We start from the raw sequence: 17877 nt of genomic DNA, 5'->3' as shown, positions 1-17877 counted from the left end.
AAAAAGACCACTGCACGAACAAGGCATGCATCTGGCCGTTACATGACGCGCTCAACTGAACGAGCTCTTATTCAGCTAACTGAAAAAACAAACTAGAGAAGCTAGGATCATAGCCGAGCCTGGGTTATCTAACAATATCTTAGACCGAGCTGTCTGAACGCGGGCCAAGGGCTTCGTTCAGGCTGCGGCCAAGGGCCTCAGAGCTCAGTTCACACCAATGCTTCCCAGCAGTGATTATTCTAGCTCCGGCCGGAGGAAGATATTATATTGCATATCAAAAATAATGAACCCTGAAGCATTGGGTGTGAACTTTCAAGCCTTGAATCCCTGATCAGGTTCTAACCTCATCCCATCCACTCTCACCAATCAGGGCGCAACTAACCGAGCTAATCTCGACCAAGCCGGGCTCAAGGCCGCCTGTCTTACTGTGTAACTATTTGAGGTTTCTTTTGGAGCCTTAATCATTGCAATGCGCACAAGAACTGATAAAAGAAAGACAAATGTCAGAAATTCTCGGAAAAATAAATAAAAACACACGGCCTGCCAATCTGGCAGACTCTAATTATCATTAACAACTACTGTTGGATTTATTCCATTTCCTAAAAATTATCCATATTTGCCGTTATAATAAATAGTCTAAAGTAACCCCTAATTCTGTATAAATTAATTATCCGTTCCTACCATTTCAATAAACAATTTAAAAAGTAGCCCCTAAATCTTCATCTAATTACCCAACTATGTCGTTATAAAAACAATCTAAGCTTATTCTAAATCACTCACCTCTCCCATTATTAAAATAGTCCAATATACCCTATATATATATATTAGCTATTATAAAATAACACCCAAAATATGCATATACACACTCCTAAATAACCTAATTCTCACTTTTGTTATTATCTATATGTGCACAAAAAAAGAACTAACTTAATGTATACATGCATGATATATCAGCATATAGACCATGTATATATATGTATACAACAAGTGATAATCATTTCGATTTTCATGTTAAATAAAAAACATAAAGACATTATGTGGTGCAATATAAAAGGGTTATTGACGGGGAACAAACTAGGGGTCCCTAACAGGCCCCGCTTATATAAAACCAAGCCCAGTAGACTTATTGGGCCAAGGACAGGACGGCCCATCAAGCCTCACAGGGAGCAGCCTTCACTGCTAAGCGAACGGGTCTAGGAGCCCGACCTCCGGGACACGTGGCGGGGCGGCTCCCCGACCCAGCACTCTGGGTCAAGGACGGGCTGGAGGCCAAAGACGTGCGCTCCAAGAGCGCCGCGCCCTCTGACAGGCGTGCCGGCCAAGACAGCCTCTATGCAGGACTCAAGGCATCGTCCCTCCTTATCTTGTGCCAAGGGCCAAGCCAGCAGGCTCCTCTGACAAGGGGATAGCGCCGCTTGAGCGGGCCCCTCGACACAACAGGAGGAAGCCTCCGCAGACGCTGCCTCCTCTCGTCGTAATGATGGCTACTACTGCGCACCACTCCATTACGCCAGCGACCGTGACCGGACGCCCCCGGTCAGGCCTCGGTAAGACGCCCCTCACCAGGCGCGCCGTTTGGTGGCAGAGCTACGTAAGATAGCCCCGCAGGCAAGGAACCCAAGCTCCGGCAGACAAGATCAATGGAGACTCCCGACCGACTGACCAGGGGGTCGCGCCGCTCCAACTGAGCCAGATGGGACAAGCGCCAGGGGGACACACCGCTCAAGGAGATCGCCAAGATCATTCCTTGAAACAGAAGATTGCCAAGATCAAGCTCATCCACTCTCAACCGACTGAGTGGGCCCCGACGACTGACAGGATAGATTTTGTGCCCCGATAGCACAAAAACACAGCGCTAGAAGAACTATAAAAGGGGGTCCCACCTTGAGCTATAAAAGGGAAGGCCCCCCCACGTAGGAAGAGGTTGGACTCTCTCGGGTTCGACACTACGATACTAGCTTGTAAGCTCCCCTCTAAACTTTGAGCACCCGGACTCGAGAGCAATAGAGCAAGAACACCATCCCCCATACTGGACGTAGGGCATTTCAGGACCGAACCAGTCTAAATCCTCGAGTATTTGCGTGCTAGACCATATCCGATCAAGCACACAACCTTCAAGCAATCGAGTAGTTTAGTAGTCGCATATTGATCAGATTGCCCCTGATGTTGAACACATTTCAAATGATATGGCTGAACAAAAATCAAGTTCGGCTGGGGGGTAAGGCAAGAAGAAAAAGGCTGACAGCAAGTCGACCGGTCTGACCGGTTCCAGAAACGGTCTGACCGGTACCCAGACCGGTCAGACCGATGTGTCCAGTGGATCTGAAAATCCCTCCATAGCAATAAACAAAACAAGGCCGAGCTTCAAGGAGCTCTTGGCTAAATATAAGAATGAAGGAGACACCCAGGCGAAGCTAAGGATGAGAAGTCATTATCAAGATCTTGCGAGCAATTGAATCCTCATCCATCTCAAGGTAATTGTGCTGCTATGCCATATTCAGGACTGATTGCTCCATAGTTATGGCCGTACATTGGTTATTATACGCCTTTGGATCATAGTAGGATGCATATGCAGCCTTATTTTATTTAATATCCTCTTATATATCTAAATTATGGTACGACACAAAGACCGATTATTGCTAGCAATAATTTGGTCAGAAAGGATTTTGTTTGCAGCAAGGAGGGTGAGAAGAACATGAAACAAGATTCAAAATATTTACAGCCGAGGTGGTGTCCCTCAGGCTTATCTCACACCGAGAAGAGAAGGCTGCAACGCATGCGCAAGCAAGAATCGATGGAGCAACAAGTAGAGGTCAAACCAACAAAGCTAGTAGTCATAAAAAAAATTTGGAGGCCGAAGCAAATTATTTCATCATCAACTTGAAATAAAGCAAGTCATGGCCAATAATTTTTTATCGCCCTTAGCACAAAAAATGGCCGATGTATTAGTAATCATCGCCCTTAGTCAATTTTGGTCTAGAGGAGTGTTTTTTGGCACACAAGTTTTGCCAAAGAACAGGGGGGCATTTGTTGAAGACCAAAATTGGCAATAGCCGGGAGAGACCGGTCTGACCGGTATGCTCAAGCGGTCTGATCGGTCTGTTTCTTTCTCTTTGACATGCATTTCCGGGTCTTGCATTGTCTTTCCGTTTTGCATTTTGAGCACATTTTCTGATATGATGAGGCCCATTTCATTCCTATCGGTCTTGCCGGCCTACTAAATAAAAAAGAGCTTTAATTGCAATCGGGCTGGGGCCAATGTGCATGTTTAAGTCCGCCACCGTTCCAGAGATGATAATGGACCAACCTAATTCCAAGTCTTAAACTCGATCGTCGTCATATTCGTTGGAGAGCAATGCAATGCAATTTGGTTGGTGTTACAAGCACATAAATAAATACTCCTGCATCATCGTTGCTTCCTGCAGCATGACTTCATTGTCTGCCAACCCAAACCATGCATGCAAAACCGTGGGTGGATTGGATCGATGGACAGTTTATATTAAGCAAAGCAAGCTAGGCAAACAACTCCATCCCATTCCCATCCAGGGCATGTGGGCATGCATGCCTGCCCTTCACAACTCCTTCCTTAGCTTCCCTGAAAAAGCAAAGCCTCCTCTATCTCGCTCGTCCCAGCTGGGGCCTGTGGGGCCGGCCGTCTCTCTCTCTCTCTCCATCGATAGTCGATCCTTCCTCACCTTGGTTGCTTCTCCGGCCGATTCCACGGTCGGCATAGCAGATTGCCGGCCGCCGTCTTCTTCCTTTGTTACTAATTCTATCAGACAGCAAGAACCCGATCCGATCAGGCAGCAGGCCATTGCATTGATCATCGAATTCTATTGCCGACCAGCAAAGATACAAAATAATAATAATGTTGAGCTGGCTTCGTCGCTTCCCCCACGACGTGGTCCACAGGAAGGAGAACGCCGGAAGCGGCGGGCGGAGGACCTCCTCCTCCACCACCTGGAGGAACAGGAGCAGCAGCTTCACCGCCCGGATCATCCGATGCGCCTCCTCGGTCGTCGACGCCACCGCCAATAATAATAAGCACCGCGACGAGGACGACGACTGCCCCCCGCTGCCATTGTCGCCTCCTGATCATCAAGTAGATGATGATCATGGCGTGACCGTGGTGTCGGCGGCCCAGGCGTTCTCGTTCCGCGAACTAGCCGAAGCCGCAGGCAACTTCCGGCAGGACAGGTTGATCGGCGAGGGCGGGTTCGGGCGCGTGTACAAGGGCCGGCTGACGATGCCGGGGGAGCAGGATCAGCGGGTGGTGGCGGTGAAGCAGCTGGACCGGAACGGGGGGCAGGGCAACAGCGAGTTCGTGGTGGAGGTGGTGATGCTGAGCATGCTGCACCACCCCAACCTGGTGCGCCTGCTGGGCTATTGCGCCGAGGGCGACCAGCGCCTGCTCGTGTACGAGCACATGGCCCTGGGATCCCTCGAGGACCACCTGCTGCGGCTGTCCATGCCAATGCTGCCATGGCGCACCAGGATGCGGGTCGCGCACGGCGCCGCCAGGGGGCTCGAGTACCTGCACGACAGGGCCGTCATCTACCGCGACCTCAAGTCCTCCAACATCCTCCTCGCCCACGACTACACCCCAAAGCTCTCCGACTTCGGCCTCGCAAGGCTGCTCCCGATGGCAGCATCGTCATCCTCAGGCAGCAGCACCAGAGACTCTAGAGTCATGGGCACCTACGGCTACTGCGCCCCCGAGTACCTCCGCACCGGCAAGCTCAGCGCCAAGTCCGACGTCTACAGCTTCGGCGTGCTGCTGCTGGAGCTCATCACCGGCCGCCGGGCCATCGATGCCACCCGCCCGGACGGCGAGCAGAGCCTCGTGGGATGGGCGGTCACCATGTTCGCCGACCCCAGCAGGTTTCAGGAGCTGGTGGACCCCCGCCTGGTGATGGCCATGCAGGGGCCTCCGCCGTCGGAGCTCAAGCACGCGGTGGGGGTCGCGGCCATGTGCTTGCAGGAAAACCACGCCCTGCGCCCCGTCATGACCGACGTCGCCATCACACTCTCCTTCCTCGCCGCCTCCACTACCACTGATCATCATCATCCTTCTCTTCGACCTTCTGACCCTCCATCATGCTAATGCATGCTTATTCATGCATCTTCGATTCGATCGTGCATGCATGCCAGATGTAAGAATTGGGCGCGCCGCGCGCGGTAAGAAAAGAAATTACATATATACTAGATTCGTGCCCGTGCGTTACAACGGGCAAAAACAAATAGCAACTCCAATCAATCATATTATTCAAAAGAGCCTAGCATGTTCGATTTAATCAATCTAAGTGATATAAATGCACACTTTTATAATTCACATAGTTACCCAATTATCAGGTGACAATGCAAGCATGAATAGAAAACTAAAGAGGATCGCCAAAAATCTCCCAGGATGATCAATTGAATAATGTCATTGGACATATGACCAAGTTTCAGATATTACCTTATTCCATAAAATCTTTAGAAAATTTCCGTGTGAGTAGATGCAAAAAAATAGTGTACATACATGTTAAGAAATTATTCATACCCTTGCCATAATAAGAGTCATTTCCATGTTAAGTGATTGCTTAACAAATAGTGTACATACATACATAAAATAACTCGACCGGAACCACCCCCACGGCATTGCAATTAAGAAGGAACCGTATGACTCCAGTCGAGAAAACAACTCCGAACCCTGGCCATGCTCACAAGGGCCAAATCGAACTTGGGCCAGCAACCGTAACCTGGGCCGGCGACACAGCAGTCCAAGCCAGTGAGCACAGCGAGTTTTTTTTTTTTGGGTGCAAATACCAGGTTTCAAACCCTGGCTGGTGGGCACAACCAACGACCACCACATCAAACCTCATCAGCATTCTTGGTATGAGCAGTAATATCCCCATACTTTATTTCTTTAGTTACTGATAAGTCTACTCCATGGAAGGATATCAGCCTTTGCTCACCAATCTCTTTCGCGGCCTATTCAATCAGAAGAGAAAAGGAAATTTCAAAGAGGTACCACAGAAAAAGTTATCTAAGCTAGTATGATGAGCACTAATTAAGTAATATTACCTGCTGAAGTGGAGGCATAACCTCATAGCACAGCAATGATAATGGATATATGTGCCCACGAAGGCCAGCATATTCCAGAAGCCTCCTCATGGTATTCACTGAGGATGAATCGAATGGCGCTTGCCCTTGTTTTTGCAAGTGGCAGACAAAGTATTAACTATACAATCATTTAAAAAAAGAATAAACAATTTGAGCATAATAAGTAATACCCACCGAAGAAGCATTGGATGACAAGTTTGTTGGTCACAAAAATATCATTTGTAAATTTGCGCACAAGTGTATAGTTCTTTACACTTGATAGATAAATTTATTTCACTATGTCAAGTTATATGGTTAAACACATGAGCCAGAGAGACTTAATAGCTAATATTCATAGGAAAAAGGATTAAAACTAACATGTTATTGAAAGGGAAGATACCGTAAAAGCAAGGCCATTTCCTTGAGAGGTTCTAGTGTTCGATTTCCTCCATCTCAATTAGCTTAGAGCAATCATTCATATTCTTTTTTGAGTACACGCAAATCAGGTTCCTGATGGGGAAAAAATGCACTTTGTTAGTTCTGTTACAACTTGAAGCACCAGGCATGAGGTTGTTAAAAAAATGCTTAAGTGAAAAATTAATGGAAGTGAAAAGCAAGCAGAAAACAACATTATCACATATCACAAAGTTTCTGGGAGAAGATAAAAAAACATCCTATGCTAAATGTCTTGCAAAGCGGATCAGTAACAACCATATCGCCTGCAACATAAACCTAAATCAGGTGAAAATTTAAACTGATTTGACTGGGTCATGTAGTTCATTAGCTCAACAGTTTATACTAAAAAGAGCCTTACTATGTCTTCACTAATCCTGGGATTGCTTTTTTCAAGTAGCAAGGCGATAATTGCTGGATCTGCGTCTGTCTGATGGTTTGACATAAAAAAACATTGTGGCCGTGCAATGACATCATCCATGGATTACAGGAATGAGTATCCCAGGACAAGAACTGTGTAACAATCTCATGCCTAGTGCTTCAAGCTGTAACAGAACTAACAAAGTGCATAAGAATAAATGGTCTCCAAAGTATGATGCGTACTAACTGTCAGCATACTTTGTTTTCTGAAACTTGAGAATTTTGGGTCATGATGTCAAAATAAGAAAGCAATATTCGCAATTTCGCATCACTAATTTCAACAACTATCTCTAAAGAATACTTAAACAGTAGAAACAAACGTATCAATTCTATTTCAGTCCTTAGAGAGTGATATTAATTTATCTCAATTAAGAATGTTAATAAGCAGTTATTGAATGATGGTTTACACTATCCTCTTCTTCTGAAAGGCCTTGACGCCATTTCAGACCTTGACGCCATATCATTGTAAGATTTATTACTGAAATAAACTACTGGCTGATAGCGATTAGATGAATCAACCTGCCGGAGCTTCTCTTCCATGTCATGGAAAAGGGAAATGTTGCCAACGTAGGAGTTCCTGAGTATATGAAATGAGGTTAGCAAAAACGTAAGGAACCATAGTAGATCATTTTTCTTAGAATAAACATAAATGGAGTATGCCTCCTATCTATGTTGATGGATGATGTCTCTCTCACTAAAAGAATAATCAAATAAATAACCAAGCGCCTGCTGTAAGAGAATGCAATATATGGGGCGTGGCTAAAAGAGAATGTCGCTGAAGAACACGGGGGTGACGGTGGCCGTACAACACGGAGGCAGGAGACCTGTGAAGGCGCACAGCGCCGCCAATCACGATGCTACCACGGTCTTCGTAGGGCGACGGGGGCGGCAAGGCGACGTGAGGCCGGGGACGACTGACGACAATGGGAACTGCACGGTACGGTGGCGCCCCGTGGTACGCAACAGTGTGGCGGCCTGATGATAAACTAAAAGATGTCACAATTTGTTAGCAACAACCAAGAGATATCAATGATGGTATAGCAACTCATCTACTGCTTATCTTAACAACAGGCCATCAGGGTTCAGAGTTTCAGGTCTATGCGACGAATTGAATTGAACGCATCTACTCTGATCTCTCAACTCATCTGCACACGAATTGAACCCATCTACGCACGAATTGAATCACATCGATTGAACTAACCAGCCTCAAAATCTCTTGGCACGACATAAGAGAACGAACCTATGGAAGATTTCCAAGGTGCAAAGAGAGGGCGGCAGGGTAGACGATGTGGAGGTGCTGGCCCCTGTCCTGGCTCTGTCCTGCAGCGGCGTCACACTCGCATACACCCCTTCCTTCACCAGGCGCCGCTGCACGCCGGGAGCGGCGTCGTGCGTCCGTCGTCGCACCGGAACGGGAGCGGGCCGATCCGATCACCAGGCGCCGCTGCACGCCGGCTGCGGTGACCGTCGGCTTGCGGTGGAGAAAAGGGGGAGCGCCGGCGGAGGAGTCGGAGAGGAGGCCACTGCTGGATCCGCCGGCCCTCGCCTAGGTTTCAATAGGAGCGGATCTCACAACCGATAGGGGTGGAGGAGACTGGGGAGCGAGGGCGGAGGAGTTGCGCAGTTGTGGGGAGCGAGGGGGTGCACAAGTAGCGCGGCGGCGGGGGAGGCAGCGGCGCGGGAGTGGCGCGGCGGCGAGGGATGGAGGCGGGCACGCGTGGGCGGAGGAGTGAGGTGGCGGAGGGGGCAGGCGGCGCGGCGGGGTTGCGTGCGAGCGGGGGCAGGGAGTCGGAGGCTGGACGATCGGCAGGTGGAGGAAGGGGCCGAGATTTCCGGTCTTCAGAATCGGGGAGGGGGCGATACGAAGGGGAGGGGGCGACGTACGAAAGGGGTGGGATGACGAACGAAAAAAAATTTGACCCTTAGCCTTTTTTAGTAGTAGAGATAGATATATACACACGCTAGCTAGCTAAGCTAGGGATTACTACAAAGAAAAAGCAAAGAAAAATGCTTGGCTCTTCAAATCCTCATCAAAGCTTCTGTTTTGTTTTCTTTTTTCCCTATAAATAATCAAGAGAGTATTCACTTCTTTTGGTTTTTTTGGCCCTATAATTAATTGGCCAAATGACGCTGAGGCGTTCTAATATGACAACAACGTGATAAAGTGAACCAAGTCGAGACAGGTCAATTTTAATGGGAATTTTATGAAGAGTTTCATGGCATTAAAATCTATGTCACATCATCAATTTTGCTGATATGGTAAGAAGAGAGAGTTTCATGGCATTAAAATCTATGTCACATCATCAATTTTACTGGTATGGCAAGAAGAGAGAAGAGGGAGTTTCATGGGATGAGAGAGGAGTTTGTCAAAACAGCTTCACTTGTTGACGGGGGAATAAACTAGGAGTCCTTGACGAGCCCCACTTGTATAAAACCAAGCCCAGCAGACTCATTGGGCCAAGGACAGGACATCCCATTAGGCCGCGCAGGGAGCTGCCTTCGCTGCTAAGCGAACGGGTCCGGGAGCCCGACCTCCCGGACACATGGCGGTCCCCCGACCTAGCGCCCTAAGTCAAGGCCAGGCTGGTGACCCGAGACATGCGCTCCAAGGACGCCGCGCTCCCTGACAGGAGTGCCGGCCAAGGCGGCCTTCTCACAAAACCCAAGGCGCCAGTTCTCCTTATCTTGCGCCAAGGGCCAAGCCAGCAGGCCTCCCTGACAAGGGGATAGCGCCGCTCATGCGGGCCCCGAGACACAACGGGAGGGGGCGTCCACAGACGCTGCCTCCCCTCGCCGTAATGATGGTTGCCTCTGCACACCACTCCATTACGCCAGCGACCGTGACCGGACGCCTCCAGCCAGGCCTCGGTAAGACGCCCCTCACCAGGCGCGCCGTTTGGTGGCAGAGCTACGTAAGATAGCCCCGTAGGTAAGAAACCCAGGCTCTGGCGGACAGGACCGAAGGAGACCCCCGAGTGATCGACCGGGTGGCCGCGCCGCTCCGACTGAGCCAAGATGGGACAGCGCCAGGGGGACACACCTCTCAAGGAAATCGCCAGGATCATCCCTTGCGCCAGAAGATTGCAAGGATCAAGCTCATCCACTCCTGACCGACTGAGTGGACCCCGACGACTGACAAGGACGATTTGCGCCCCGGCGGTGCAAAGGCACAACGCTAGATAACTGTAAATGGGGGCCCCACCTTGGGCTTTAAAAGGGAAGGCCCCCCACGTAGGAAAGGGTTGGACTCCCACGGGTTCGACACTACAAGACTAGCTTGTAAACTCTCCTCTAAACTTTGAGCACCTGGGCTCGAGAGCAATAGAGCAAGAACACCACCCTCCATACTGGATGTAGGACATTTCAGGCATGAATCAGTCTAAATCCTCAAGTCTTTGTGTGCTAGACCATATCCGATCAAGCGCACAACATTCAAGCAATCGAGTAATTTTGTAGTCGCCCATTTCCCGCAGCGACAATTTTGGCGCCGTCCGTGGGGAGCGCTTTGTGCGTTCACTGCTTCGGCGATCGGATGGTTTCGATCACTCCATTCGCCGCTCCGGCGGCCGGCAACGGCGAGACGATCCGCTTCGGCTCACTGGAGTTCCCCGCAATACCCCGCGATGGATTGCGGGTACCTCCACCGTTTCCGCCCTCCCAGACCTTCCAGTTTGGAAGCCTGGAGTTCGTCACCGACCGGCTCGGTGCACTACACCTCCATGAGGAGGAAGCCGCTCCGCCGGACACCGAGGAGCCGGCTCCTCCTTCCAAGCCTCGCAATCTGAGGCGTCGGCGTTCATTTCGCTGGCGCACCAAGAAGCACAGGCCATCGCAGCCAACCCGTGCGGTGCTCCGCCGCATCGCGCTCATGATGGCCTCCAACCCCACTGTCGAGGACGTCAACTTGGTCCTCTTGTCTCTGGCCAACGTCTCTCGGCAGCTCGCGGGCGGGCTTCCTCTTCCGACGCCCCGCTCGTTCTCAGAGCGGCTCCCGTTCGGCCTTCGCAATGCCGCGAGCGTTTACGTTTGGGAGACGCGCAAGGCTGCCCAGGCTTTCCAGCCCACGTCGTGGTTCGTTGGCATGACGGAGAGCTACCCAGACTCTGTCCACGACCTCCTATGCTACGAGGATCCCCTGAGCGATTCCTCTAGCACAGGAGACAACCGCCTGGAGGGAACATCTGCGCCGCCGCGCATGTGTGCCATGGCCGACGGCGATCTGCCACAAGGGGTGGTGCCGTCCGAACAGACACATACCCCACCGGACCAGTGCGAGCACGCACTCATCAACGCGCAGGCCCACGGCGAAGATCTCCTTCCTCGCTAACAGGCACCTCCGCCCGTGGAACAGCTTCCACGGGCCCCCTCTGGGTCAAAGGGGGTGAACCCCACAAGTTCCACGCGTCGATGCGCACGTGCGGTCAACCGCGACATCATCAACGACGCGCGCATGCAGCTCCCGCAGGAGTTCCGTGCGGGCCAGAACATTACAGCGACTGTGATCCTCCTGCAGATGCTGCCAGAGCCGGAGGACCCGGCCCAAAGGGACCTTCACCGCCAGGTGAGGAACTTGGTGGAACTCGCCGCCATCCAGCAGGCGGAGAGCCCCTCGTTTCACCGCCGACAGGGCACCGCCTCGTGCCCAGCAACGACTGCGTATTTTGCCGGGATCCAAGCCCGTCCAGCAATGACTGCGCCGCTTCGACGACGAGAGGTGCAGGGCCATAGGAGAGGAGTTAGCTAAGCTATCAGCTGCCGACTTCATAAAAGAAGTCTACCACTCCGACTGGCTATCTAATCCAGTCCTTGTAAGAAAGAAAACTGGTCAATGGAGGATGTGTGTTGACTACACCAGCCTGAACAAGGCTTGCCCCAAAGACCCTTTCCCTTTGCCTAGAATAGATCAGATAATCGACTCCACCTTCGGGTGCGAGATCTTATCCTTTCTAGACGCTTACTCGGGCTATGACCAAATAGCGATGAAGGAATCTGACCAGCTCGCGACATCCTTCATCACGCCGTTCGGCTCATACTACTACGTATCGATGCCTTTCGGTCTTAAAAATGCGGGAGCAACATACCAGCGATGCATGCAATCCTGCTTCTCCGACCAGATCAACCCGCCAATCGACCCAGACCGATCAGACCCGCCTCGGGCAACGGTCGCGGTCTACGTCGACGGCATCGTCGTCAAAACACCACGCGTGGACGACCTGGTCGCCACCCTGAGCGCCACGTTCATAAATCTCAAATGATTCAACATCAAGTTGAATCCCGAGAAATGCACGTTTGGCATGCCTAAGGGCAAACTACTCGGATACATGGTGTCTGAGCGTGGCATCAAAGCCAACTGCGACAAAATTATGGCCATCACTAGCATGGGACCCATCCGCGGCGTCAAGGGCGTCCAGAGGTTGACGGGGTGCTTGGCGGCGCTCAGCCAATTCATCGCTCGGTTGGGAGAACGAGGCCTGCCTCTATACAAACTCCTCAAGAAATCCGACACCTTTGTCTGGACAGAGGAGGCTCAGGCGGCCCTCGACCGCCTCAAGGCTCTCTTGTCTTCTCCACCGGTGCTCGTGGCACCGGAACCTTGCGAACCCCTTTTGCTTTACCTGGCAGCTACCAACCACATGGTCAGCGCCGCGCTGGTAGTCGAAAGGGAAGAGCAAGGACACGCCTTGAAGGTCCAACGACCCGTGTATTTTGTCAGTGAGGTACTGACAGATACCAAGTCAAGGTACCCTCAGACACAAAAGCTTCTGTATGCCGTCATCATGGCTGCCAAGAAGCTCCAACACTACTTCACCGAGCATGAGGTATCGGTCGTCACCTCATTCCCACTCGAAGAAGTTGTCCGCAATCGCGACGCAGTGGGACGGATTTCTAAATGGGCAGTCGAGCTCATGGGCTACAACGTCAAGTACGTGCCACGCACGGCGATAAAATCCCAGGCTCTGGCCGATTTCATCGCCGAGTTGACGGAAGCCCAAGCTCCGACCCCAGAAATCTCTCACGAGTACTAGACTCTCTACTTCGATGGGTCGGTCATGGGACCCGGCGCGGGGGCCGGGATCGTCCTGATCTCCCCAGAGGGAGGCAAATTCTAGTACGCAGTCTGCCTACATTTCCCTGCATCCAACAACATTGCAGAATACGAAGCACTCATCAGCGGCCTCCGTATAGCCATCGACATCGGGGCAACCCGCCTGTATGTCTATGGCGACTCCAAGCTGATAATCGACCAGGTCATGAAAAACTCCAACAGCGAGAACCCACTCATGGACGCATACTGCCAGGAAGTCCGCAAGCTGGAAGGGCGATTCCGGGGTCTAGAGCTCCACCACATCCCGCGGAAACAGAACCCTGACGCGGACGCTCTCGCAAAAATGGCTGCTGAGCGCAAGCCGGCACCTGACGGTGTCTTCGTCAACGACCTGAACGCGCCGTCGGCGCGTGAGAGGCAGCCGGTCGCTGACAAGGCAAAAACAGAGGAAGCAGAGCATGCGCAGAAAGCAGAGCACGCTTCCTCCGACCCAGCCCCCGACCAATCACCCGGGGGCCCAACCTGTCTCGCTACGGGACAAGCCGACCCGAGCCAGACAGATAACACAGACTGGAGAGCCGACCTATTGGCTTACCTCCTACACGAAGTCCTCCCCGAGGACCGCAACGCAGCCCGTCGCATCGCCCGACGGGCCAAGACGTTCGCCGTAATCAACAGCGACCTCTACAAGCGCAGCCCCTCAGAGACTGGCATTCTCATGAAGTGCATCACCATCACCCAGGGCAAGGAGCTCCTTCTCGAGATACACGCTGGGATCTGTGGACACCACGCTGCTCCACGCTCCTTGGTCGGAAAGGCTTTCTAACAGGGATTTTACTGGCCAACGGCCCTGCGCAACGCAGAAGACATTGTCCGCGCTTGCAAAGGCTGCCAGTTCTACGCCAAGCAAGCCCACCTACCAGCCCAGGCACTCTAGACCATCCCCATAACATGGCCGTTCGCCGTATGGGGCCTAGACATGGTCGGGCCACTCAAAAAGGCACCAGGAGGGTTCACCCACCTACTTGTCGCAATTGACAAGTTCACAAAATGGATAGAGGCAAAACTGATAACCATGATCGACTCCAAGGAGGCAGTCAAGTTCTTCTTGGACATTGTGTACAGATTCGGAGTGCCCAACTCCATGATCACTGACAACGGGACAAATTTCACAGGTCACTACTTCTAAGAGTTCGCGAAAGGATACGGGATCCGAATCGATTGGGCATCGGTCGGACACCCGCGCATGAACGGGCAAGTAGAAAGAGCTAACGGCCTAATCCTCTAAGGGCTCAAACCGTGCATTTTTTACATTCTCAAAAAGTTCACGGGTCGTTGGGTGGAAGAATTGCTGGCAGTGCTCTGGAGCTTGAGAACCACACCCAACCGATCCACAGGGCTGACGCTTTTCTTCCTAACATATGGCTCCGAAGCCGTGCTGCCCTCCGACCTGGACTACGGTGCGCCGAGAGTCAAAGCCTTTGACCCATCAACGGCAACCGAAGCTCAGAGGGACACGATGGAAGTTTTGGAAGAAGCAAGGCTAACTACGCTCCTTCGATCGGGTCGCTACCAACAAACTCTACGCAGGTACCACGAGAGGCGCATACGGGAGAGGACGCTGCTGGTTGAAGATCTGGTGCTACGACGGGTCATGTCAATGAAGGACAAGCACAAGCTCTCACCACCATGGGAAGGACCCTACAACATCGTAGAGGTGATACGACCAGGCAGCTACAAGCTAAAAGACTCCGACGATAACATTCTGAACAATTCTTGGAACATAGAACAGTTACGTCGCTTCTTCCTGTAAGCAGCACTAGCAGCTCAGTCCAAGTGCCCCGATCCGGCCACTTCCGGCTCGGAGCACTCGGGGGCCCGACACCTGTCGATTTTTTCTCCCCGCACAACACAGTGCACTCACTCAGACCCCCTATCCGACCATTCACTGCCCGGAATCACTCGGGGGGCCAGACACCTGTCATTACCTTTTTCTTACATGCTCACAGCACACCTAATTTTGTTGGAGCACCCCGACCCATACACATTTGGCTCGGTGCGCTCGGGGGCCAGACCATGGTCTTCGACCATCTTACTTCTCGTTGCTTCCCACCTCTACAACCCCTTGCCCTGAACACTTTCAGGCCAAGGTGCTCGGGGGCCTCACTGGGGCAAACCGTGCAGCACGGACGCGTCTTTTTTTCCCGTCACACAACACATAACTTGTTCTGCCATCACATGCTTTTTTTCATCCTACTCAAATGTTTTTTTCTGAACTATCCAATCGATTAGATCCGTGCAACGATCTACGGCGCCTAGCGAATGATGCCTCTGGGCCAGCTCCTGCTATACGTCGCAGCCTACGGTCTACACGCAGTTCCAAAAGAAAGGAATGCAGAGGACCAAAAACATTCACGAGCAAGCAGAAAAGCAGTCAGCAGAACCTTATTCTAAAAAAACATAGAGCTATACTTTAAACACCAAGCGCAATATGTTTTTTCCTCACCAACAATTCTGCACGAAAACAAAAACTAATACATCACTCATTTTTCCAACGGTGGATCCACACTAGAGGAAGGAACGGTAGAATCGCCGATTGACGACGCGTCTACCACAACACCAGTACTCCCGCCGCTAACCTCCAGCTCCCGCTCCGCACACCGGATGGACCTCACCTCTTCGAAGGTCAGACCTTGCGTCACCCTCTCGGCGATGGGCTCTAGTCTCCTGGCCACTACAAGAGCGTCCTCAAACGGCTTTCCGCCGGAGAGATCATCCTCAAGGCCCGCCAGATCCAGCTCCGGATGATGCAACACCACGGCGCTCAATGCGGTCGAAGCCCCGTGGTAAGCTGCTATGGCCGTCAATGTGAGCAGTTCCCTAGGAACCCGCCGTAATTCATCCAGCAAAGGACTCGACGGCAGGGAGCCACGGATGCAGGAGCAAACCTCCTGGGCCGAAGACTGCAGCTAGTCGAATTCACGCCGCAGGTCCTGGTGCCGATCAAACTCACGGCGCAGATCTTGGTGCCGGGAAGTCATCTCTGAAAGAAAGCATCACAGCACCATGAGGGTGTACTGCGAATATAACCAAAAGGAAGGGGGGCGAAGGAAATTACCATCCAATGCCTTCTCCATCGCCTGGCAACTCGCCTCCTACCGTGTCAGGTCGGCCTCTGCACGGACACGACGGGCCCGTTCTCCCTCAAGCTGGGCCTCCACGGCCACAAGGTTGCGACGATACTCCTCAGTATCAGAAGCACGCGCAGCCTCCACAGAGCGCAACCGCTCCGAAAGTTCCCGGGCGCTGCTTCGCTCGCCATCTCGCGACCGTACTCACCCTGCAGGAAAGACAACTTCCTCTTTGAGATATTTTCCAACACCTGGTGTCACAGGACAGCCCAAATAATACCAATCAAGTGCAATAATTAACATTTAAACTCATTCCAGAATTACTGCACTCAATTGGTACACTCAGACCGCCTGCTGTAACCAGGATCGATTACACAGGAACTCTCGCCAAAAGACGAGCACAGATGATTACCGGCAACAAAAGCGATCAAAGCCAATTACAACATGAGTTTAACAGAAGCACCAACTTAAACTACAACAAGCGTTTACAAGTCAGCTTTACAAATCAAACTTCAGAGTTCAACATAGCAGAAAACAATTTAGAGTTTAAAACAAGCTTCAAAATACAGTACGATAAACAACGTCGCAGACAAAGACGAGCTTCACACCTTGCCCACTGATGTGAGGCTCACCTGCCCGAACTTCACGAAGAAGACGGAACCCACTCGACCGACCAACCCGGAGGAAGTGGTTGACCGATCCACGAGGCGCAGATCTCTTCGGAGTCCTCCGGAACGTAACCTGCTAAAATATATGGCAACAACAAGCCTGAGTATTCTAATACTCAGCAAGACTTACCCGACTATGGGTATACTTAGCCCATTATCTAGACATGCAAAGCTGTTTGGCTCTGGAGTTATTTTGCTAAAAAGCTACTAACAGTGAATCCTTACTTTCAGTATTTTAGCTCAATTTAAATTTATCAGGTACCAACTAGGTTTGCACCAACATCTAGAGCATGCATGGTTGATCACATTATCTTTTCAGATTACCACAGCCAACCTTCTCAGTTCAAACTTATTCCACTTCTTTACTACGATGTGACAGAGAGATCAAGGTTCTCATATCCGCGAGTCACGGCGAATCAATTCGATTTAACCTTGCAAGGTGGACCTAACCAGCACGGCACGTATATGCCCCGTCGGGCTATACACACCAACCCTTCACATATGCACACCGAATAGGCGAACTGCCCTGCGACCCGGGACTGCTAGCCCCACCGATACCAACGAAGGGTCAGCCATGAGTTTGTATACTAGCTCCACTGGTGAAGACAGTATCAAGTCCGCCTACCGGTGCACATATGGTATTGAGCTTACCGGTTTTGACTACCTCCTACTCCCGGCATGCGGTTAGTATTGTTCAATCCTCGATCAGTAGTGCCAACAACGGTACAATCCTCAATCGACACAGGCGGAGGCCTACTTTCCATAACTTCCATATCCATAACCAATCCATCTCCGCCCGGTCTCCATTTTTCCTTTCTTTTTCTCAAAGATTCATGCTCCAGCAACTTTTTCATAAGTAACAAGACCTATATCTCGCGAGTGACAGGAATCACTCGACTTCTACCGAATTTACTTAAGCATAGCAGTACTAGCGATACCTGAACTAGTAGAGACACTGGGTAGCCAAGATTATGCATCTATGGTTCCAATCAATTCCTTGAACGTAAATGCACAATACTTTAATAGAACATGAAGTAATTAAAAATAAGGGTTATGCACCGGGGCTTGCCTTGCA

General features: G+C 51.2%; 1 protein-coding gene and 1 long non-coding RNA gene across 10 annotated transcripts; one reads left to right on the top strand and one right to left on the bottom strand.

The window, feature by feature from the left end:
• Window positions 1–3832: 3832 nt before the first annotated feature.
• Window positions 3833–5104, top strand: LOC120686495 (probable serine/threonine-protein kinase PBL25). The gene has a single exon (XM_039968714.1). The coding sequence runs from the start codon at window positions 3869–3871 to the stop codon at window positions 5102–5104; it is 1236 nt and encodes a 411-aa protein (XP_039824648.1). The 5' UTR covers window positions 3833–3868.
• Window positions 5105–5474: 370 nt separating this feature from the next.
• Window positions 5475–8858, bottom strand: LOC120685369. Of its 9 annotated transcripts, XR_005679534.1 has the most exons (6): window positions 8198–8831; window positions 7764–7943; window positions 7477–7534; window positions 6485–6594; window positions 6067–6191; window positions 5475–5973 (listed from the first exon to the last, which is right to left on the bottom strand). It is a non-coding gene; the product is annotated as an uncharacterized LOC120685369 (long non-coding RNA). The 9 variants fall into 9 exon arrangements; XR_005679533.1 differs by adding an exon at window positions 6899–7082 and having other exon boundaries at window positions 7477–8858; XR_005679536.1 differs by having other exon boundaries at window positions 6485–7082; window positions 7764–8858.
• Between the last annotated feature and the right edge of the window lie 9019 nt (window positions 8859–17877).

The sequence above is a fragment of the Panicum virgatum genome, chromosome 8N (genome assembly GCF_016808335.1).
Source record: "Panicum virgatum strain AP13 chromosome 8N, P.virgatum_v5, whole genome shotgun sequence".
NCBI classification, from domain to species: Eukaryota; Viridiplantae; Streptophyta; class Magnoliopsida; order Poales; family Poaceae; genus Panicum; species Panicum virgatum.
Note: the sequence above shows the minus strand (reverse complement) of the source record. Positions and strands in the feature narration are given on the sequence as shown.

What these genes read in the sequence shown, in the direction of transcription:
- LOC120686495 (XM_039968714.1), top strand. Translation starts at nt 3,869, where the DNA reads ATGTTGAGCTGGCTTCGTCGCTTCCCCCACGACGTGGTCCACAGGAAG.